This window comes from Heloderma suspectum, chromosome 10 (genome assembly GCF_057233095.1).
Source record: "Heloderma suspectum isolate Gila_16-S chromosome 10, 16-S_ref, whole genome shotgun sequence".
Taxonomy (NCBI): domain Eukaryota; kingdom Metazoa; phylum Chordata; class Lepidosauria; order Squamata; family Helodermatidae; genus Heloderma; species Heloderma suspectum.
The window spans coordinates 29878784-29903191 of NC_139467.1; the positions used below are offsets into that span (position 1 = coordinate 29878784).

The window sequence follows — 24408 nt, forward strand, 5'->3', positions numbered from 1 at the left end:
AGTTACGCAAGCCCCTTCGCCACAACAAGGCAGTGATCCATGAAGGGGGGAAACAACTTGACTCTCCACCAAAACTGCAAGTTGTACAATCATTTCCAGCAGAGCAGCGACAAGATAAAATATCTGCCAGTATATTATTTATATTCTTTATTATTCATTGTTTATTATTAATTACTGCTACTCATTATTACTAGCTATTATGATTATTTACTACTATTATGCATTATTAAGGATTACAAGGGTAGCAGGTAATCAGCACTGAGGAAAGTATGATTTCAGAGAACAGCTGGCCTATATTCTGACAGCTGACCAGTCAGTCGTGCACAGAGCCTTTTTGGCAACGTAGCATCCTTGCCTTTTTGCAGAAGAGGCCACATGTATCATCAGCCAGGGCTGCAAGTTCTGCATTCAAGATGCTTTATACAAAATGAATAAATTCACATAGCCCCACTTAAATACAGCAGCCTTCGCAACCTGGTGCACTGCAGATGTGTTGGACTGCAACTCCCATCATTCCCAGCCATCACGGGCAGTGGTCAGAAATGCTAGGAGTTGTGGTCCAAAGTATTTGGAGGACACCAGGTTGGGGAAGGCCGGCATAAGGTAATGTGGAACGCTGGTCACACTTGTTTCCAATATGCATTTTCATATCCGAAGGACACAGTCCAGCCAAGTTAACCACTTTTATGTCCTGTTGCTTAAATCTCTTTCCTTTAAATCAATAGCATTTGCACTAAACTTGCTCTGGATCACACCCTAAGGCTTTTGTAAGAGGTTTTCTCCCATACGAGCTTAGCTAGATGGTAGGACCTTCCTCACAGGCTCTGCTTCGTGCACCCCCACCATACACCATATGTATGGTGGCACAGGACCATGTCATGAGGCACAGGCCCTTTTCAATGCTGGTGCCAACATGGAGCTTCCTTCCTAAGGAGATCCATCTTGCTCCATCTTAACCATACTTTTGGCACCAGACAAAGACACTTCTCTACAAGATCACCTCTTGGAGTTCATTGAGTGTTACTAAACAATCTTTGCACTTTGTTTTTAAGATTCTTTCCTTCTCTCAATTTCTGCTATTGGTGCTGTTTTAAAAGTTTTCCAATTGTTTTAAAAGTTTGTTTTTAAATGTTTTCCCATTGTTTTAAAAGTTCATTTTAAAAAAGTAAAGTTTTTCAATTGTTGCAAATGTTAACTGTTAGTCACCTTGTTAGGCCAAAACGAGACTCATAAATTTACAAATACATAAATAAAAATTACTTCTGCTTTAATTCTGCTGTGTTTTGTTTTTTTGCTGCAATGTTAATTAGATTTTAGCGATGTTGCTTTAATCACATACTACAGTTTTAAGAATTTCGGTAACCACTTCATGGATCCATGGACTGAAAGATAGGGGATAAACATTTTGCCAAACACTGAATAATAACTGAAAAGGTTCTCTTAACTGAAAGTTGACTTTACATCTTAGGAACTGGAAGCTGTACATAGCATGAATTAGAGTTTTAAGAACAGCACAACAGGCCCCAAGCAATGTGTGCCATCTAGCGTCTCTAGAGCAGAATAGCCTGACGACACAATGGATGCATGAGGGAACTGTACATAACTGGAGCAACTAGAAAAATTGGGCATGAACGCCAAGCTGGGGCTTGCCAGACAGGGAAATGCAACTGGAACAACTGCATCCTGACTGAGGAGTGAATGGCCATACATAATCTTGACCTGAAATAATTTAAGTGTGCACTATAGCCAGCAGTAATTGTGTTTGCACTTACAGATAGGGGTTGTGTCAAAGGATACCGCTCAAGCTACACGTGACAACACCAAACCTATTGATTTTATTCAAGTTTTTATTTAAAAATGTGTGCCATCTCTTTGCCACAGTTTGGCATTCAAGGTGGCTTAACAAAACTGCCCCAGTCATATATAAATGGAGAGCCAGCTTTTACAAGAGTGGGATGTCTCCCTTTATTTTTATGGGGTTGGGAGGTCTGATTTTAAAGGTAAAAGGTGTGTGTGGGCAGGAGGCATTGAACCTCTTCTCATCCACTGCTCACCTCCCTATAGCCTCCCCCCCCCCAGTTATTGTTCTCGGGGCGGAGGGGGCTCACCCATAAATACATAATTGTATTTATATACCAATTCACACTAATCCCCACTGTAACCAAAACCTCCACATAGCTCTTATGTATCCTCCACGGAAGAGTTTACTATCTCAAATAATTAATATATACCTTCCCAGACCCTAAAATCTTCAGCAGTCCTTCTCCAGGAGCCCTCGCCAAAGGAAGTGAGGCGAGTGGCCACTAAGAGGGCAGCCTTTTCGGCTGTGACACCCTGGTTGTGGAATGAGCTTCCCAGAGAGGCTTGCCTCGTGCCTAAACTGTGCTCTTTTTAGTGCCAAGTGAAGACCTTCTTATTTTCCCAGGCAATTTAGACTTTCAGTTTCTGTTGTTTAAAATCTGTTACTGTATTTTAAATCTTTACACTGCTGCTAGGTTTTATTTGGTTATTTTTATTTTATACTACGGTTTTAAACTTTTAAATTGTATTTTATTGTGTTGTATTTTATGGTTTTAATTGCTAAAAGCTATGGCTGTTGGGCAGTATAGAAATGTAATAAAATAGATAAACAAACAAATAAATAAAAGCTTTGTTTAAAAAAAGTACATCTCATAAGAACACAATGGCAAACAAACAGTAACCTACAGGGCACTAGATTTTAACTATCAGTCATTATACTCTGTGAGGCAGTAGATTTGCTATGACTTGTGACAACCAAACAAAACCTTCTCCTCATTCTCTTGCAAAAGCAGCACAGAGTCATTCTGTTTTCCTTGGAAGCCCCCAGTAGTCAAAAAGGTGCACAACAATGTTACTGAGAAAGCACACACGGCCCCATAAACAGTTCTGTACACATTGTGCAAGCTGCGAATAAAGAAATGGCAAAGGACAGAAATCAGCCAACTCACCTGGCCAGGAAATGCACACAGTTAAATAAATGTTCGGGGTGACAGTCTCAGACTCAACAAAGTCATTTGCACAACACCTGGACTTCAAACTTAGCTTAATTGGCCGTGTTTGCATGTCACTTTAAACCAGAGGTGTAGTGGTGGCGGGTTGTGCTGGGGCATTGCTCCGGCACTTTTTTTTAAGCCAGCCCCCAGCCGGGTCACAGTCTGCTAGGGAAGGAGGAGGAAGCAGAGGGCGTGCGGGCAGCTGCCTCTTGGCTGCTGGCCAGACAAAGCGAGCGAGGGAGCCCGAGGGAGCTCTGCAGCCTCCTCTGGCCGCCCCGCTCCTCCTCAGCTCTTGGCTTCTCCGCCAGTCCCTGCTCCATGCCTACACACCCAGCGCTGCCCTTGTCTCCTGCAACACTGGCCACCTGTTCAGGGCTGCTGCTACAACGGCGGCAGCAGGAGAGTGGGCGGGGTGTGTGTGCTGCCACCATTACTTATGGGGCAGGGCAGCTGGCTGGTTTGTGCCAGTTTTTAGGATTTATCACACAATCCTATGCATGTTTACTCAGAAGTCAGTCGCACTATGTTCAATTGCCAATTGGACTTTCTCCCAGGTAAGTGTGCATACGACTGCAGCCTTAGCTGCCTTCCCAAGATCTCTGTAAATTTAATTCAAAATAAACACCCATTGCACTATTAATTTTTGAACATTAATTTCTACAGTAAGTGGAATTGCCAAATGCAACCTGCTCTGTCAGCTGCATTTTTTGGTACAAGGCAGGCATGTATCAGGGCAAACAAACCCTGGTGGAGGGAAGGGAAACAGAACAAAATCAGTTGGGGGGAGAGGAGAAAGAAGGTAGGAGTGCGTGCATGCGTGGTTCAATCCAGCTGGGTATGTGGACGTTTCTGTTGCAGGATGGGAGAGACATAACAAAGGCGCTTAGGAAAGGCTAATGGGTAATGTTGGGGTGCTAAGGGAGTGTGCAAGGGGGCTGTTTAAATTAGAAGGGAACTGTCCATGAGGGCTGAGTTGAGATGTTGAAGCTTCCATAGTGTATCATATTTTGAAAACCTAAAATGTTTGTGTTTGAGTGGGTGGGTGGGTTGAAAAGATTAACGCCCCTGCATTTTTTCTCAGACATCCAATTGAAATACCACTGCCTTACTCTCAGCTGCACTGTTTGTGGATCCCAGTTGAAGGCTGTATATCTTACGAGGTTGTACAGTCTTAGAAGGGGTGTGGCTGTGAGGGGGCATGGCTGTGACTGTCACGAAGGGAACCTGAACTTCTCAATTTGCCACTACCCTACTGCTTTAAACCAGGAATCCTGGTTTATTAAACCACAAAGCACACAAGTGCCGTGCTAATGCACACAGCCCATCTGCTCCCACTTTTCTCCTCCTGCTCATGCAAACAGGTAAACATCCCAGGCATAGATAGCTTAGTGGTACATCTGAATCTGGGATCATTGTTTACTGCAAACAAACAAACCAGGCATGTAGGGCAACAACATCCCCCTTTTACAACTGGTTTACTAATCCTCACTTGTTTGAGGGCAATAAACCATAATCAGTTGTTCAGATGCACAACTAGGCTATCCACGCCTGTCATGTTTACCTGCTGGCACAAGCAGGAGGCACAAGGCAGGAGTGAATAGGGCACGTAGCTCAGGCATACCGTGGTTTAATATACCCAAATTCCTGGCTCAAAGTGACACACAAACATACAAATGCCCGCACCTGGGACACTCTATGCACGAACATTTGTAAATACGTAGACTCCACGGCAACATTTAAATGGCTACACACAAGTCTCTGCAATGCGTGCACACTCACCAGTTATATAGTGAGAACATGGCTGAGGAGTCCTTAATTGTTACCTGGGAGGATGATCAGCAACATATAAAATGTTGCAAAAACTGCCTCCAGGAGCTGAAGTCCTGTATTGCCAAGCTGGGCTACTTCAGGGTTTTCTTTTTTAAACCCTCTGAATGAAAAGCTGCATGCATTTCAGCTTGAACTGTAATCAGTCCAGCAGGAAGAGTTTGCACATTTGATTGCCGCACCCCAAAGGCAGAAAACTAGCAGGGGCTGATGGAATCTTAAACACATCTAGAGATGGAACCTATATAACCCCTATCACTTAGCTCATCCGAAGATCATTCTGCGGTACAGCTTGCATCATATCTCAAGACAGGGCAGTATCACCAGTGAAACATTCGACTAAAAGAACAATTACAACACATAATAGTAGCTCTGCTGTCACTGGGAGTACCAGCTTGAAGACATTTCAGTGCACCGACTCCAGCATAGACAGGAAGCTGCAGCCATGCCAACTGAGTCATTAGGACCTTGGAGACAGATTTCTGCTGTGTCCCAAGCTGGTCTTTCCATAACAAACCTCTGCCATTTTGGGCACTCAGACAATGCATCACGGAACAGTGTCTCACAATCCCCAAGCCCCTTGATGGACTACAACGAAACAATGCCTGCTCTCCAAATTTGTGGCTGCAAAATTTTGTTAACATGCCAACCACAAACTCTCCAGTTTAGATGAGCTTTCTGACCAGTCATTTAATGGGATGGCATAAAGAAGGGCACCATTTGTAGTCTGTACCAACCACAATGCAGAGATTGATTGATTGATTGACTGATTATTGTTGTCTCATAAATGTCAGCCGGCAATAGAAATTCTGACTCCTGCTTGCAGAATGCCACTTCACTTAAGGGGCACAGAGATTAACTTGTCTATGCAGAATTACACACATCATGCTAAAAAAAGCAGGTAGGATACTTACAAAAGCCATTCTACCAGTAAAGATTAATGCATTAGGAGGCATTGTTAAGACTTTTGACAAAAATCAGTGAAAAACCAATTAATGCCTCTTTCTGGCAGCTTTGCACAAAATTTTGAAGCTGGAAAGATTTATTCATTTCTTTAATTAACTTGCCACTTAAAAATAAGCCAATCTGATCTGGGCAAGTCACTAAGTATTGAAGCAACTGTTTTAATTCAATGTTTAATATTAGGTTTTCCTTTCACACACAGCATAGCACCACATGCATTGAAATGAGACAAGTACTTCTGAATTCTAATCAATCCTTTCCTATTACCAGGAACACACAGGAAGCCACCTTATATTGTCAGACCATCGGTCTGTCTAGTTCAGCAGCTTTCTCCAACGTGGCACCCAGCAGGTGTTGTTGGATTCCAAATCACAGCAGTTCCAGGCGGCATGGCTAATGGTTAGGAATAGAGGTTGTAGTCCAAAATATCTGGAGGGCACCAGGTTGAGGAAGACTTGTCAAGTTACACTGACTGGCAAATGCTCTCTGGGGTTTGACAGGAGTCTTTTCCCTACTAGAGAAGCCGGTAATTGAACCTTCTGCATGCAAAGCATGTGCTAAAACCAGTGAGCTGTGACCGCCCAACCACAGGGTAGTTATTGTGGCCCATAACTGGTTTTCTGGAATCATTACTTCTTTTCATAGAGGTTTCTGAAAATGCCTAGTCCACATATAATCACATACCAACATATTTTCAAACCAAAGGAAAAAAGTTATCCAACAGATTTTAAGCAGCATATTTTTCCTAGGCAACTCTTACCAAAATATACCTGCATTTAGGGTCCAGTGTTTGATTGCTCAAATACTGTCAAATATTTATTCATTTACTTATGACATTTCCATACAACCCAAGAGCCAAAACACTCTGGTCTGTTCAATTAAAACCAAAACCAAAAAATACAACACGATAAAATATAATATAAAAGTTTAGGAGTTTATAACTACAGTATAGAATAAAAATAAAAACTAAAATAAAACCTAGCAGCAGCGCAAAGATTTAAAATACAGTACCAGATTTAAAACAGAAACTAAAACACTAAAATGCCTGGAATATTGTGATATAATAAAATATGTTCAAAAGAAACTTTATTAGCACAAAAAAAGATAATTTAATCATCAACAGGCTTGATTCTTCTGCTAATTAGAAAAACAAATTACTTAACTTATTTTGAAACAATGACTAAGTTTAGTTACAATTGCAATGTATTATAAGAGTGTTAGATATGGTTTTATAAACAAATTCACTGAAGAGTTCTTCTCCTGAACGTCATCAGCCTACGCATCATTTTTTTAAAGCAGCCATGTTGGCCCTAAGAAAAATTACACTATATGAATTTTGGAATTTATTTTTCAATTAAATTTTAAGAAGAGAACTAAAGCTAGGTAACAGCAACTATTAAAAAACCACCAGTTTTTAAAGGTAGTTCAGCTAAGCAAGTTATCTGAAAGACCATATTCTCCCCTATGAACCTACTCATGCCCTAAGATCTTCAGGAGAAGCCCTTCTCGCCGTCCCGCCATCATCACAGGCACACCTGGTGGGAACGCGGGAGAAAGCCTTCTCAGTGGCTGCCCCAAGGCTCTGGAACTCCCTTCCCATGGAGGTGAGAGTGGCACCCTCCTTGATTTGCTTTCACAGGCATGTAAAAACTTTTTTGCTCCAGCAGGCCTTTGGGGATAACTAGTCTGGACTTGTGAAAATATGATGGATACTATTTTTGTGGTGGTGGTTGTCTTTTAATGTTTTGATATTTTTACAATTTTAATATTGATGATTTAATTATACTGTTAACTTTTGTATATGTGTATTTATATTTATAGGTTTTAATTGTATAAGTTTTAACATTGTAAAGCCACCTTGAGTCCCAGTATTGAGGAAAAGGCGGGATATAAATATAACAACAACAACAACCTGATTCTTCAACCATCATCAACCTAATGAGCTTGATGGAGGATTTGAGAATATTTGACTGTAGTCAAAACAATAAGCAGCCAATTGACAATCTCTGCCTACTCATTTGACCAACGCGCCAAGGCTATTTGCCTAGCACAACAAAGGCTCTAAAAATGAACTGAAAGAATCCCACTTAAAATTTAGGATGATCAGGGACAGGAGAGATAACAAATGGTGAGTCTAAACAACCAGAGGGACACTTACCAATGCTATCCTCCATTTCCTGTGACATCCTAAGTTTCTGAGCAAGTCCTGCAAATGAAAAGAGGGAAGATTAGAAAGGAACTCTCAAATTGCACTAAATCATGGATTTGTTGAGTATCAGCTTTAACATCCAAACCAAAGGAAAAATGCACAGTCAGATACACACATTATACAACACAGTGAAACACAGTCTGCTTCCAGATGAGGCTTTTATTGTGCAAACTGAATTGTTATGGATGGTCCAGACAACATTGCCTTCCATTTGTAGCCCTCCCGGGCTTTCCCGCCACTTCTTCCGCCTTTTTTCTTACAAGAAAAGAATCTGCTAATGAAGAAAAGAATGGCGCATCGGCACAATGCCTTTCGATTGTTAGCACTTGAAGCCTTCCTCCTGGAAGTAGGCACAGTCCCAGGAACGTTAAGATTTCCTTCTGACATGCAAAGGTCCAACAGTTCCACTCGCCACTCTCACTGTATTCCATTGCTCTCTGGCAAGGATGACAAGGAGTTCCCTCTCTAGCATGGAGCAGGGCAGGGACTGGGCCTCAGTGGCAGAGCACCTGCTTTGCATGCGTAGGGTCCCAGGTTCAATCCCTGGCATCTCCAGCTAGGGCTGGAAAAACACCTGCCTGAAACCTAGAGAGCCACTGCCAGTCAGCATCAACAGTACTGGACTAGATGGACCAACTCAGTACAGGGCAGCTTCCTATGTTCCTATGACCGCAAGGACTAGGGCCTTTTCAACTGCAGTAACAAACCTATAGAATGCTCTACTTAGGGAAACCTACCTAGCTTCACCATTAAGTGTTTCTTCACCACCTGGCCAAGACATGGCTTTTTAAGGGGGCCTTTGGGGTGGATGACTGCCAGTTAATGCTACTTTGGCTTCTGCTATGCCCCTTTTTGCTATCTGCTTATGTGCTGCCAGTGCCAGGGGTTTTTGGGGGGGTGGGGGGGAGAAGCTTGGACCCTGAGCGGGGCCACCTATGCGTCACTGTTGCTGCCTGCTGCCAATTCACTTGCTACTCATGTTTGGATTATTTAATATGCTTACTTGGGGCTGCCCTTGAAGACTATCCGGAAGTTACAGTTGGTACATTATGCAGCAGCCAGGATGCTGACAGGGACAGCTGTCGGGGATCATATCACACCAAGCCTGAAGGAGCTGCATCAGTTGTCTACCTGATTCCGAGCCAAAGCCAAGGTGCTGGTGTCGACCTACAAAGCCCTAAATGACTTGGGACCCAGGTATCTGAGAAAGCGCCTCGCCCTGTACCAGCCTGCCTGTGCTCCTAGATCTGTGGGGGAGGCCCACCTCACTGGGGGAAGTACATTGGGGTGGGGGACATAACACCGCTTAAAGATATCTGGAATATGATAAGCAGAATATAAAGCTATTAAATAAATAAGAAATCAAACAAATAATAATAGGACCTTCTCCACGGTGCTGTCACAATTGTAGAACACCCTCCCTTCGGAGATACATCTGATACCAACCTTACTATCATTTCAGTGCCAGGCTTACACCCCTTTATTCAGCCAGGTATTTATGGGTGGTTGCTGCTGCTAGCTAACTGGTTTTATTCGAGCCTTATTTTTTATTGTTGGATGCTTTAATGTTGTTCTTACCCTGGAATTTTTTATTTATTTATTTTTTTAAATGAAGGGTTGGATATACTTGGAAACAAATAAAGAAAATACTCCCTTTGAGCCCAATCGGCACTGCCTGCCAGAAAGATGAAGCGGGGAAAGGCATGCTGGGGTTACTGCTCCTTCCACGGCTCTCTCACTCAGAGCAGGCAGGTGAATAAACAGCAGTAGCACAGAGAAGCAGCAGCAGGACCAGGAAGGTCCAACGACTGGCGGTAGGGAGTGGCCCTGGCAATTGCCCAGCAGTGCTGACACCTGATGCCAGCCCTGTGTAGTGCTACATTTTGTGCGTGTGTGTGTGTGTGTGTGTGTGTGTACACGTGTGCGTGCACATTATACACACATACTTGAGAGAGATTGTTTTACTTGTTAGTTGCTTGATGTCATTACACAGCTTTTTCCCAGTCCATGTTTTTAATTGGTGGAGGTGAGAAAACACCACCCAGGACAAGGTGAAAGCTGTATTATACGTCATAAAGGAGGAGAACATCACATGAAGATGTCACTTTTGGTGGCAGCAGCCCTACGTTCCTTATAGCAAGTAACTCAACCCTCGGATAGGAAACACGACTGCCTCCAGTGGCCAGGAAATCGCATCAGATCTGTCAGTTTTGCCCTACCCACCCTGCACATACATTCACACTCAGAAACATAGGAAGCTGCCTTATACTGAGTCGGACCCTTGGTCCATCTAGCCCAGTGTCGTTGATACTGACAGGCAGCAGTGGCCGTCCAGGGTTTCAGGCAGGATTCTTTCCTAGCCCTACATGGAGATGCCAGGGGCTGTATGAGACCCTCTGCATGCAAAGTATGTGCTTCTGCCACTGAGCCATGGCCTCTCAATGCACAATGTTGATCCATGTGTTTGACAAGACAAACATAGCCTCCACTCCCAAATGTTAACATTTCTCTATGCACTGTCTTATCTTCATCAGGTCAAATACAACAATGCAGCATGGGATACCAGCACACCCATCTCCATCTTCTGAAGTGGCTGCATATTTTATTTCACATCAAAAAGTAAGAGACCACAGAGCATTTTCAATCTACAGGGCAAATCTTTAGCCCAATCTGAGGCATCCACACTCTTGTGCTGTGTCTTCCACATCAGTAACAACCCTAAGCGTATATTAGACATTTCCCTGTAATGGTTTTACCACAGCACAAATTCTAGCTCTTCTTCTGCCCTTACATGATAGCTCAATTTTACTTCCCTTTCAGAATGTTTACTGAGCTCTGCTTAGACCCAGAAGCTTGACTACACTTGGAGTATTAATCCCTTCAGGACACTCCCCACTGACAGACCAACAAATATGTGCCAAGGATATTTCCAAAACAGGTCAATTCTAATGCAATATTTTTTGTTGTTGTTTATTCGGTCATTACAGGTTATTATTACACGATATTATGCAATATTACTGAAAACTAAATAAGTTGCACCAGGCAAGATTTTACACACTGTAACACAAAAGGCTTTTGACACAGACAATACAAGAGAAAACAAAACAGTCAAAGGCTACCAAACATTGTTAAGGTACTTCCACAAGGTTTCGAAAGCTGATATTTGGTACATAGCTAGCCCAAAACATTCTGATTACTGAGAAATAAAAGAAATGAACACAATTCCTTTCTCTTCTCTACAAACCCCAACAGCCCACCAGAATTTGTGGGCCCCTAATCTACATCAAGTAGATTAACATTTTCTTAACCGTTTTTAGACCATGGGTGCACAACCTTTTCTGACCTGAAGGCGATGTGATGCTGGCTCAGGGGCCACTGTACACACGTGCACACACAGCAGTGATCCTAATACAGATCTCTTTCCAGTAAGGAGAGATCGACCTGTGTCAGGAGCGCTGGGGGAGGGAATTTGGCAGCAGCAGGAGATGTCAAAGCACCCTTGGCGGCTACAATTAAGGTCTTGGGTGGGTCGTATGTGGCCCCTGGGCCATGGGTTGTGCACACCTGTATTAGAGAAAGCAGGGGGCAGAAACTCCATAGGTTTGTCTGTTCTAACAATATTTTGTGGCAATGGAAAAGCAGCTAAGCAGTATGTTCCCAGGAGACCACTTACAATACCCATACGTGAGTTCAACTTATATTCCAGGGTTCCAGGGCATAGTCTGAAGGTACATGAGGCAGCCACCTTGCTGAGGCTAAGCAGGTCTGGATCTGGTCAGCGCTTGGAGGGGAGACCACCTGGGAACCACATGTAGCCACATTGAGTTCCACAGGGGAAGAAAGGTGGAATACAAATGTAATAAATAAATAAATTTTAAAATCTCAGCTCTAGTTATCACTGAAATGATAAACCTGTGGCTGGCTCTACCACTTCAAATGGCAGATGGGGTTGCACATGACTAAATCATACAGAAAAAAATTTCTGCACACCGAACACTACCATGTGAGAGAGAAGGCTAAGCTAGAACTCTTCTCTCCAACACCTTTTCTTCTAGGTGTGGGGATTTTTGTGCTTGAAAGGGCATTCAGTCATGTGAGCACTCACCTCCAGTCTGAAGTGGTCCAGCCCCAGAGGTAGGTCATCCTTAAATCAACCAGATTCCTTCAAGTAGCTTTGGTTTAACTTACTGTGAACTGAACAGCAGGTATTTCTCCTTCGCTATTACAAAAATCAAGGATGAACAACCGGCTGGGATGGAAGGACAGCGGAGGAGCACACATCTGGCACACAGAAGATCCCAGGTTCAATCCCCAGCATCTCCAGGTAGGGCTGGAAAAGAGTCCTGCCTAAAACCCGAAGAACGATTGCCAGCCAGTGGAGACGATACTGAGCTAGACAGACAGTGGTTTTCCTTGGCGTAAAACTGCTTTCTATGTCTTTGTTTTGAGGAAGGTGTAACTATGCAGGACTGCTTTATGCATGACATTTTGTTGCCTGGAACCCAATTCCTGAGTACAAAATCAGAGAACAGCTTCCCCAACCTGGTGCCCTCCAGATGTTTATAACTCCCATCAGCCCCAGCTGGCATGGCCAATGGTCAGGAATGCTAGGAACTGCAGTCCAAAACTTCTGGAGGGCAAAAGGTGGAGGAGGGTTGGCATAGAATTAATGGTGTGCTCCTGTAGCTTTGACCTCAAGCAAGTAAGAATCCAAAACCACTTGAGTGAATTTGCAGACAGAACCTGCAATTTGTACACTTGCAAATTCACAAATTTGCAATTACACTTGTACCATTCACAAATGAAACCATATATGTTTTATTTTAACCTGTTTCCCCACACACACACACAGCATCATGTTCTATACTCCCAGTTTAACTACACTGCCAAACTAAGTGAGTGGGAAGTTCCAGTGGACATGCCCCCGTAGGACAAAGCAAAAACAAACACAAAAGACTACCCATGTAGCTGTCCCTTGGCTTGAAGAAGAGGGAGAACAAAGGAAAGGAGCCTTGTGGAAATCACACTGGACTATAGAAATACCACTAGTCCCAAGGTGAGGGATGACAAGAAAGTAACAAGCCTGTGAATAGCAAAGGTTTGGTCTCCAGCAGTGTCAATCAACTCACAAACTATACTGCAATCCATCAGCGAGACATTTGCATCACCCAAGATGGGAGGAGGAGTAGGGGCTTCTTTGCTATATCCATCCCTTCCACCAAGGACTCAGAACAGCATACCTGGTTTCCCACACATTCTTTATTCGTACCAATCCAAAATGCCACAAGAGTGCATGCAAGCTTTCAAGTTCTCCAGGTATCTTCATCATGCGAGGTGGCACAAAAAGCAGGGGATGGGAGAAGAAACAGAAAAGTTGAAAATAAGACCAGATGTTGCAGTCATGAGATCTGCAGTTTAGACTCAAGATGGAGACTGCAGAATAAATGAATTAGTTACTGCTAGGTGCTGCAGGTATCGGGTTAAGCCTAGGATTCTGGGACCAAGAAGCAATGGTTGATGCCCATCTCTGAAACACATATATGCTAGCTGTAACCCATATCTGTCTCTTGCCTAGGGCTAAACATTCAGGCTCCACAACAGGCAAAGAGAAGAAGTAAAGAGGACATAGGAAGCTGCCTTATACTGATTAGACCATTGATCCATCTAGCTCAGTATTGTTGACATTGACTGGCAGCAGCTCTCCAGGGGTTCAGGCAGGAATTTTTCCAGCCCTAAATGGAGATGCCAGAGATTGAACCTGGGACCTTCTGCATGTAAAGTATGTGCTCTACCACTGAGCCACATCTCCTCCCTCCAGTATAAAGCATCATGACAGTCTTTATATTAGCAAAGCCCGAGATTAGTGTTAGGTTGTGTACTAAAAATGTCAGAGTCACTGAACCTTCATGGCTATGGTGGGGAATTTTAAACCCAAGACTCCCCAGCCCTAATCCAACACACTAACCACTACACCAGCCTTCCCCAACCTGGTGCTGTCCAGATGTGTTGGAATGCAGCTCCCATCATTCCCAGCCAGCCAAACTGTACTACGCCATGTAGGGTGGTCAGGTATTTCAACACTTGCATATGCAGGCGCGCACACGCACACACAAAGTGTGTTTTCTTGCCAGTCTATTAATGATTCAGGACTACACAATTTTTAGAAATAGCTCTGCCTTTGAAAAAACAACTTAAGATGATCTGAAATTGACCTTCTTTAGTAAGCTACTGCCAAAGCCTCTGCAGGTTACCACTTGTTCAGAACAAATGTGCCATGAATCAGCCGCATTCTTTTCAACTTATGCTTCAAGATGTTGACAGCAACTAGACCGAATTTATATGGACATTACTTTGGATTTTAGCTTCCTGCACAATAATCTTAACCCAAAAGTTCAACATGCTTGCACACAAGCCAGTAGTAACCAATTCCCCTATACAACTACAAAGAAAGGGCATTTATGTGTACCTACTCGCGTCAAGTACAAAAGGAAGAACTGGGATCAAGTGAACAGAATGAAATCCAGTGTGGTGTATTGGTTAGAGAGTTGGACTGTGACACTGGAGATGTGGGTTCTGGTCCCCCTCTGGCCATGAAGCTCACTGAGTGACTTTGGGCCAGTCACTGACTCCCAGACTAACCAACTTCACAGAGTTGTGAGGATAAAATGGAGAGGAGGAGGCCCATGTAAGCCATTTCTGGGTTTCTTTCAAGAGGAAGAAAGGTGGGATATAAATGTATTAATAATTAACACATAAGCTTCCAAAAAGGAGGCTTGCCCCTAAATATCTGAGCCACTTCTGGAGCTGAATTTCAGAGAGGAAGCCATGGTAGTATCTTGCAGTTAAAGTAACAAAATATTGTGGCACCTTAAAAACCAACAAATGCATTGTGACATTCTAATTCAGGCTTCCCCAACCTGGTGCCCTCCAGATGTGTAGTCCAAGACACCAAGGCTGTTCTAATACTACCTCTTAAGTGTGCTGTGCACATCTGTGCAGACCCCAGAAAAGGTAGTATATGCATCATTTTACCAGATGAGATACATTTTTAGAACTGTAGAAGACATGAGTCCCTTGCATACCAGCTCCTGCAGCAGGAACCCTACAAACTAATCTAGTGACAGGTCCATACCTCAATATATGTCAACGACTGCCAAGGCAAGAGGAAGAGAAATTAAATTACAGGTTGCATCTGCAGCACTGATTGAACTATGGAGTGATTTATGCTACTTTCTGCAGGGAAAAAGAGAAATCAATAAAAGAAGGGAATCTAAATAGCAGGCAATCTCACTTCATTGCCGATTCACATCAGTGTAAAGCAGACGGCTAAAGGGAGACAGCTACGTCTAACCGCAACTCAGTAGGTTTTGGCACACAAGACCATAGAGTGAAATTATGATATGATTGCTAGCAGCTGCAATTCTACACTCATGGTTTCAGGTACTAATTCATAGGTACCAGTATCTAGTGTCCACATCCAAGTAAGCCAGTACTTGGTACTTTGCCAGTTTTGTTTAGTCACACTTCCATAAGACTGAAGCCACAAGACATATGATAACCGTTCAGATCTCAATTTCATTTACGATAGCGAGCCCTCATGATTTGAAGACAGACATAAACATTTTAAAGGTGCACCTGAAACTAAAAGACTTTGATGCTCCAAAACCAAAAGGTAGATCGAAAACATTTCTAACAAGCAATACAGCGGTGGCCGAGAATTAACGGCCAAAAGATTTAAGGTATATGCAGTGTTACTCACATATATCTCAGCTTTGTAAGCAATGTGATAAAAGTAATGACTTCTGTGAAAGTTTCCATTTCTGACTTCCATACATGGAAATTGAATTTGTAAGAGATAGTTTTAACATCCTCTGCACAGGATACTGCAGATAACTAACTGAAATAGCATCGCATTTATCCAGAGAATACCAGGGTGAAAACTTCCCTCTGCAAACCTTGAAAATAAAATGTGCTTTAGCTGGCTGGCCAGTTCTTGTGCCATCATAACTGAAACAGGAACGCTGCTAGTGAATCTCAAATAGCTTCCTTGTGTGTGCGCGTGCATGCGCACGCACATGCACACACACGCTCATACTCACAAAGTGCTCCCCTGTAAGCTGGTTCCTGTATTAAAATAATATCTCAAGCTATAAGGAATGAGAGAAGCAAGGGAACTGTGCAGCTTTGATGTCAACCCTTAAGGGAACCTCATTCCACAGGTAAGGCTGCTTTCAAAATGAACACACTGCAGATGGTATGCAGGGACATATTAAAGGGCCATACTGCACTTCTCTTTCGTGAGAATATTCATCCTTATTAAGTGCACACAAGACACATTTAGGGAGATGAAGAAAGGGAGACATGTTGCAATTACAAATTACAGTTTCCCACCCCACAGCAATTGCCCATAAATGGGGCAAGAGTTGAACCGTTGCTTCTGTTGACACCCTCAAATATTTTACGCTACAATGAAACGTTCATTGTCCAGACTGTTGGTCCTAAATTGTTTGCAATGGACAGTTGTTACCACATCAGTCCCACAGAGATGCAAAAGAAGCAAGGTGGTTGTTGCTAGAACAGCTTCTGGGGCCTGGTTTGCTCATAACGAGAAGCCACTGTGGGTGAATTTCCCTGTGGAGTTTCTTCTAGAGGCAGCAGCTGCCATTTTGAATATTCAAGTCGCAGTGGGGGGGGCGCCGTAGCTTGTAATTACATGTGAACCTGGTGAGGGTGGGTTGTTGGGGTGGTTAACAAACCGCCTGCAACCCTAAAACAGGCCATGGGTTCTGGGTGGCTTGTCAATCACCCCAACAACCCACTCTCGCCGGGTTCAGACGTAATGACAAGCTATGGTGTACCCCCCACTGTGGCTTGAATATTCAAAATGGCAGCTGCTGCCCCAACTAGAAGCCCCACAGGCAAATTCACCTATGGTAGCTTCTTGTTACATGTGAACCAGATCAAAGAGTACTGATGTCTACACACTTTCCCCTACTCAACCAGAAGCAGATGATATTTTAAGATGACTTTTTGTTGATTAAAACACAAACAGCTTTGAGAAGCTTCAGAGATGTGCAGACAAACTACAGTCCATCTGTGTCATTTAAGGAGAATGGTCCACTCAACTTGACCAGAAGTCTGAAACTTATGTGTTAACATGGGCAGCTCTGCTTATATATTTTGCAAAACACAAATGTTGCAAATATGCCAAATACATATGGAGTGAATTATGTCCGAAGTGGGACAAACAGAAGCTTGGGGGGAGGACATTTAAATCGGGAAAATGGTGTGTGTGGGGGGCATGGAATGTTAATTCCCCTGCCTAATCCACCCCCTGTAGCTGCTTTTAAGTATAAAAAATTGGGAGATCCAAATCTGCCTCATTACATTCAGTGTATATAACCCTCCAAGTTATATAAAATAGTTTAAATCAGGAGAACATTTTTCTAAAAATTGTATAGTTATTTAGGATGAGCGGCATTCTTTATTTTTTAATTTTTCTTTGGTTAGTAATCTTTATGCAAGACCATTTTTATTTCATGTAGATAATGTGTACTTAATTTAAGTTGGTGTAAACGTCTTTGTTCATGTGGGATCATATATTTGCATTCTGCTTACAGGAAACAAAAATTAAGTTGCAAACAAAACAGTCTCGAGACGTGCAGAAGGACATCTATTCAAGATCTGCACAAACGTGACACAATATAAGCAGGACCTTAACACACAAACAGCCCTTTCATAAATTAAAAGGTGCTTACATTCTAGACACTGCCCCTATTCAAAACCCCTGCCCAATACACCCTCAATGTTGTTCCAAGATGCTGTATTTATTCACAGTATCTGTTGCAGAAAGCTTACCAGGTGCTGCTTGTATACATTTCAATGGATTAGCATGTGCAAATGACAGCGAGTTCCCCAAGTTGGGGTTATGGTGAAGCAATCATGTGACTGCATCGCTCATGCCAACACTCAACATGCTTGCAACTGTTTTGAAACGACAATGGAGGATCGAGTTGTGAACTGGTTATGAGATTAAAGCACCTTTCTTCATAATGCACTAAAGTCTGCATGTATCCACTCAACCCTCCAAACAAAGCCAGACTCCACACCCCAAAAGTCCTATGTTTGAGAAGGGAATCAGGATCTCCACAGTATGATTAAGAATGTATTCCAATCATAGACTGAGAGTGTTGGGGCTCGCAGGCATTCTTCCCGTGTGTGTGTGTGTGTGTGTGTGTGTGTGCGCCATCACACAAGCTAGAAAACACAAGCTAGCTGGGAATAGCTTATTCCCTAGCTAGCTTATTCCCTAGCTAGCTGGGAATAATTGTGAACCGCCCAGAGAGCTTCGGCTATTGGGCGGTATAGAAATGAAATAAATAAAATAAAATAAAAATAAATAGTCTTCAGTTAACTATAGTTCCCCACTGTGTCTAAATCGGAAACTATGGTTATTGGCCTCCAAACAAGCCAGGTTATTAAACTTCAGACCGTGGCGTCATATCATAGCTAGCTCAAAAGTCATTAACCATACTTTCAGGTTTGGATGTAACAGAAAACAATAGATAAATTAAGATTTCTTGCTCGTACATCTGAAAGAACAAAGCAGCTGCACAAGGAGCTATGAGACTTGTTCACATCTCTGCTTATTAAGCCAAGATATGATCATCTAAGTGGCCAATGTGCCATTAGATTTCATATTAACATTTTATAACAACAAAGTATACCTAAGCAAAGCAATAATTTATTTTTTAAACAACCAAATACAGAAGCACTTTCTGGAGCAGCGTTATCTGTCTGCATAATCTACTGGAGAGAACCTGAGTGTCAGAAAGGCCATTAAATTCACCTTCATCCTTACAGCTCTCCTTGAAATCCTTTCCCATTTGGCAACCCTTTCTTGAAACTGTGATGCCCAGAACAAACACAGCACTCCAGTATTAATTCCTCCAAATGCGGAGTAGAATTGTATTACTAAAGAGATGGGGAACATGTGGCCTTCCAGTGTTGCTGGACTGCAACTCCCATCAGCCTTCACCATCTGCTATGTTGACTAGGGCTGATGGAAGTTGCAACCCAACAACATCTGGAAGGTTACACGTTCCACCTCTGTACTACAACTTTGCAAATCCTCAATGCAACCCTTGCAATTCCAAGAACATTATCAGACCACTTGCCCACATGTGAGCACATGCCAGGGTGCTTGTGTTTGGAAACCTCACAACATCTCTCTTCCAGTTCACGAAAGCTTCTCTTCATGGTTGCCTAAGCAAAGGTTCTTACTACCATCTACCAGGTAAAATGGCCTAAATTCATGTATTAAGCCAGAATACACTCTACACTGTGATTAATCTTTCATGACACAGCACCATGCTGCTGACTAATTCACCTAGCAATGCACAGTAAGCCCCACCCCTCTTTGAAATGCTACTACCTCACTAGCGGATTTCGACCTCATACGCAGAAGAGTTGGTTTTTTTCTTATGTATAATAATCTACTTTTGCTCATACTGAACTTCATTTTATTTTATTTTTTAACACAGTTCTCCATTTTGAATAATGCTGACATTAAACCTTTTATTTTAATTGCGGGGGGAGGAAATGGCCTTCAGCTGCCTCAATATCCTAATCGCAACACTTGTCAATGGATTTTGCTTTGGCAGGGAACACACATAGGAGGCTGCCTTATACAGAGTAAGACAATTAGCCCATCTGCTCAGTATTGTCAACACTGACTGGCAGCAACTATCCAGGGTTTCAGGCAGGAATTTTTCCACTCCTACCTGGAGATGCTGGGACTTGAACTAGGGACCCTCTACATGCCAAGCATGTGCTCTACCACTGAGCTACAGCCTATTCCCAAATAAGAATCCAATTCCTTACTGCAGGTGCCACAGTGATCATAAATGCTTGCCTTCTCCTCCATCCCCCCATGTGTTCCCTGCTTTAGGCCCTTGTATATGACAAATTTTGACCAAGAACTTCGATATCAAGCATTAACTGCTGCCGAGAGCAAACATCTAAACGTTTGCCCATCTATGCCACCTTGACTCCCAGTTGCCGCCTACTCTATGTAGCAGTGGCCCGATCCACAGCAGGACCCACAGGAGTGTTGGCACTGCCACCTCTGCCCTTGCCCCTGCCTGTGCCACTATGGCCACTTCTGCAGCCATGCATTCCACCACTTTGTAAAGAGCAGGCCAAAGCTGAGAAGCACTCCATGATGGCTAGGTCACACTCCCCAATCACATTTGGGTTGACTCTGAGTAACAGCAGTGGCAGGAATGCCCCACAGCCAGGTGCCCTATAATCCCTCCAATCTTGCCTGCTCCATCTGTCAAGAGTAAAGGTCAGCTCTGTGTACAGCAAAATTAGCCAATTCAGCTTAGAACAGTACTGGTTAAGAGGTCAGACCACCCTATTCCAACATAGCCACTTATAGCCATTACAGACAGAATTACTAGATATCCCACTTTCTGAAGGAGCCTCCTTTTTCCATAATATGCAACATGCATGTATGTGGAAGGAGACTGGTCTTTTGTCTTTTATCTAAACCAGGAGTGGGCAGCTTGTGGTCCTCAAGATTATTTGACCTACAGCTCTCATGATCCCTCACTATTGGTTATGGTTGACGGGGCTGATAGGAGTTGTAAGCCCAAACATCTTACTCACCCCTGATCTAAGGCCAAAACATCTTTGGCATGGAGAATACAACAGACTCCCTTTATTCTATAAATTAGCACCAAAACAGAGCTCTTGAATAGACATCTCAGCTTGGTTATGACATTTTCATCCGGCAGCCCTATTAACAAGTAGCTGCACCCCATACTTAAGATTTCACAGCTGCAACATCCAAGCACAACAAAGCAACACCATCTCACTTACATCATTGGTAGAGCATGTTCAATCAACAGCCACTTCCCATCTCCCTTTAAACACCACCAGTAACTTCTCACATGTTTTCCACTCACCAAGTATTTGAGATACTAGCAGAAGAGACAAGAACATTAAGAAACTAAGTCAGGGCTCTAACAAGATTGGTGGTGTGATAGTATTAGACAGGCCTGCACAAAACAAATGCTCATTCTGTGAGCAAGCAGGCAAACAGCTTCTTGCCAAGCTGCCTTATTTTAATTAAGTTGTGTCAAGATGCAACGGCGCAGCTAAGGAGTTGCATGCACTGAATTCAAACTGTGTTTGGAACAAGTATACCAAAGGGGCAAGTTACCAATGTGAACAGGCCATGATGGTCAGTAACAATGGCTGGATTCAGCTCTTTAGGATGCAGCCTTTTGAACAGCATTGTAATTATTTTAGCATTACTTCCACCACACAACCTCCTCCTTACACACACACCCCTCCCAGATATTGCCCATCTATCGCAGCAAGAACACTTTCAATCAAGCATAGAGTAGCCTTACCAAATGCACATCATCTAAATATATGATCCCGAACAAACACATTTAAAAGATGTTATCTATGAAGACACGATACAGCAAGGGCTCTCAAAAGTCTGGTACCATGAGTTTTCCTTGTCCCAAGGAAATACATACATGCATCATCATCATATCAATTTATATACCACTTACCATATCAAAAGACATACTAGCAGAAGAGACATAATGCCATCCAGATCCTACAGGTGGACTTTAGCTGCAAGCAATACAAGTTCTGACTCATGCCATAAAAACTGAGCCCCGGTCATATGCCTGATAATAGAAAGCCCCCTCCACATAGGGCTTTTCAAGAAGGAAAGACTCTTAAGTCACCTATTTGATCTACCTCTAAACCTGCTGCTGGATGACAGTGCCAGGACTACAATCTGCAAGTACTAGGCAGGATGTTCCCAGCAGCATGGGTAGCAGAGTTGAGCACTAGGTGAAAGCATAGCCAACACCCAAGAAATCAAGATATGCACACATAGACAAAAACTTCATGTACATTTTAAAATTCTGGGTATTTTTTCTGTAGTGTGGGTGGAGGGCAATCTCAATTAGAACCCCTTTGGCACAGCCCTAATGCACCCACACAAGCTGGTTTTGACCTTTAAACCCCTTCATAGCTTGGGACCAACATACCTTAGGGCACAATCCTATGCATGTTTCAACAGAAAAAGATCCTACAAATTCCAGCATTCCCCAGACAGCTATGCTGGCTTTTTTCTGTCTGAACATGCATAGGATTGCGCACTTAGGGATTGCCTATCTCCACACGTACCTAGATCTTAAGATCTTCTTCTGAGGCTCATTTTTGGGTGTCGCCGCTGGGTGAGGCGCAGCACATAACTACTGGGGGAAAGCGCCCTGTCAGTGGTGGCACCCTGGCTCTTGAATGCCCTTCCCCAGTGAGGCTCACCTAGTGCTACACTGATGTCATTGCAGCACCAGGCAAACACCTTTTTATTTTCCAAGGCCTTTTAATCTGCCCAGATCTAGTTAGTTTTATCTTTGCTACTAGTTGTTATGCTTCTTTTATATGTTTCACTGTAGATATGTTTTATAGTATGCATTTTTAATTTGTTTTTATTCTTATAAGCCACCCTGAGAATTTGATATAGGGAGACAAAGAAATGCTGAAAGAAAAGGGAGGGAACAGGAAAAGAAAAAAGAGCTGTGCATCTTTATACCAACCTTCACCGTTCCTGTGGCTCAAAATATGCTATGCAAGCAAACTAAAATGGTCCCTACTTCCCTCTGTGCAAAACAGAATTCACTTCCTGTGCATAGATCAGCTGTACCACTGGGAAGTCAGGTCCCAGCACTGACACGACAGCACCAGTTATGTTTCATGCTAGCCTTAGATTCCTAATTTTTGTCTGTACAAGTTCATTAACTCACAGGATTGGTCTGTTATAGCCTTTCCCAACTGGGTGCCCTCCAGATGTTTTGAACTTCAACTTTCATCAGCCCCTGCTAGAATGCCCAATGATCAGGAATGCTGGGAGATGCCATTCAAAGTATCTGGAGGGCACCAGGTTTGGGAAGGCTGGTCTGTTAGACTAAATATAAATCAAGTGACAATTCTTAGACACAGGACTAGACAAGTTAAAGGAAAGACTGGGAGCAAGGACACAGCATTCTTGAAGTACTGCAAGGAATTAATAGGGTACCCAAACAAGAAGTGGGGAATTGATTAGGAAGTCTGGGAAATCAGGATGTGACCCAGAAAACAGCTTCCTGTCCTCAGCCCTGACTTTCTCCAGTTCAGATTCATTGTGCAGAGTCGACTAGAAGCAATACATTTGAGGAGCAGGGACAGGAAGAGAAGACTGTTGACCAGGGCATTAAGTTTCCAGTAACAATAGCCAAGGTCAGCAATACTAAGAGTTATCACTTGCATCACAATTTAAGGAATGACACTGATTTTGAAACAGGTTTTCAGAGACCAACAGTTTGTGCGCATAAACTCACACACACACAGTCCCACACATAGAGCTATGCCAACAAGATAAAATGGTGCAGATGGGTCACAGCACGAGTTTACCCTGACTTCCTATGGACTTCTAAACTTACATCAAGGTTCTAATAAAGCCCGTAACAGAGCATCTCTCAACAAGCATAAAACTGCACTAGCTCTCAGTCTTTTTCCAGGCCTAATACATGACATTTAAAACCCTGAACGGCTTGGAACCAGTATACCTCAAAGACCACTTCATGCAACACAAATTTGCCTGGGTGTTAAGGTCTTCAGCAGACACCCTTCTGCAGGTCCCCGGCCAGGGCCAGTGTCAAGGATGGGTCAGGCATCTGCTAAGAGCCCGCATCCCAGTAGGGGGCCACTGACAAGAGCTCCCTGGCACTGTTCCTCTTCTTCACCATTGCAACCTGATTGTTCACCTGCCTCTCGCTCTGATCCAGATGACGATGGTGGTGAGAAGGAGTAGCAGTTGCCTGGGTCTCTGCCTGTCAACCAAGCAAGTGGTAGCAAAGACGAGAAAGAGGATGAGGAGCAACAGCAGCTGGTGACAGTGGTGGTGAGAAGGTAGACTCAGTGAGGGAGGGGGCCCCTTGAGGGTGTCTTACCCAAGAGCCCTCAAAAACCTGGAGCTGACAATGTTCCCAGCCATTTGAGGCTGGAAACAACCCTCAAATGCAGGGCATTTCCAATTCAGTACGTTACAGCACAGAAAGCTCTCCCCAGGAAGGCTTGCCTAGTAAAGACTCTCCTATCTTCTTGCTACCAGGTGAAGACCATTTACATTCTCACTGGCTTTGAATGTATTTTAGTGTGCTTAACGGCTGCCTTCTGGCTTTGTTTCCTCCCACTGCTCTGTCTGATTATTTTTATTGATAATTTCTTAAACCAGTTTTTACATAGACCGCTTCGAGCGCTTCTAATCTAAAATGCAGTATATAAATACCTTAAATAAATACTGGCTTGGATCTGTCCACCTTT

The 24408-nt window shown here is 43.2% G+C and overlaps 1 protein-coding gene across 3 annotated transcripts in view; it reads right to left on the minus strand.

Annotated features, from left to right (window-relative positions):
• PHACTR4 (phosphatase and actin regulator 4) overlaps nucleotides 1–24408 on the minus strand; it is a 130458-nt gene that overhangs the window by 84667 nt on the left and 21383 nt on the right. For all 3 annotated transcript variants that reach the window (XM_084815733.1, XM_084815734.1, XM_084815735.1), the window contains exon 2: nucleotides 7963–8010. In XM_084815733.1, the coding sequence (XP_084671859.1) occupies nucleotides 7963–7990 (28 nt within the window). In that variant the 5' untranslated portion in view covers nucleotides 7991–8010. The remainder of the gene's footprint in view (nucleotides 1–7962; nucleotides 8011–24408) is intronic.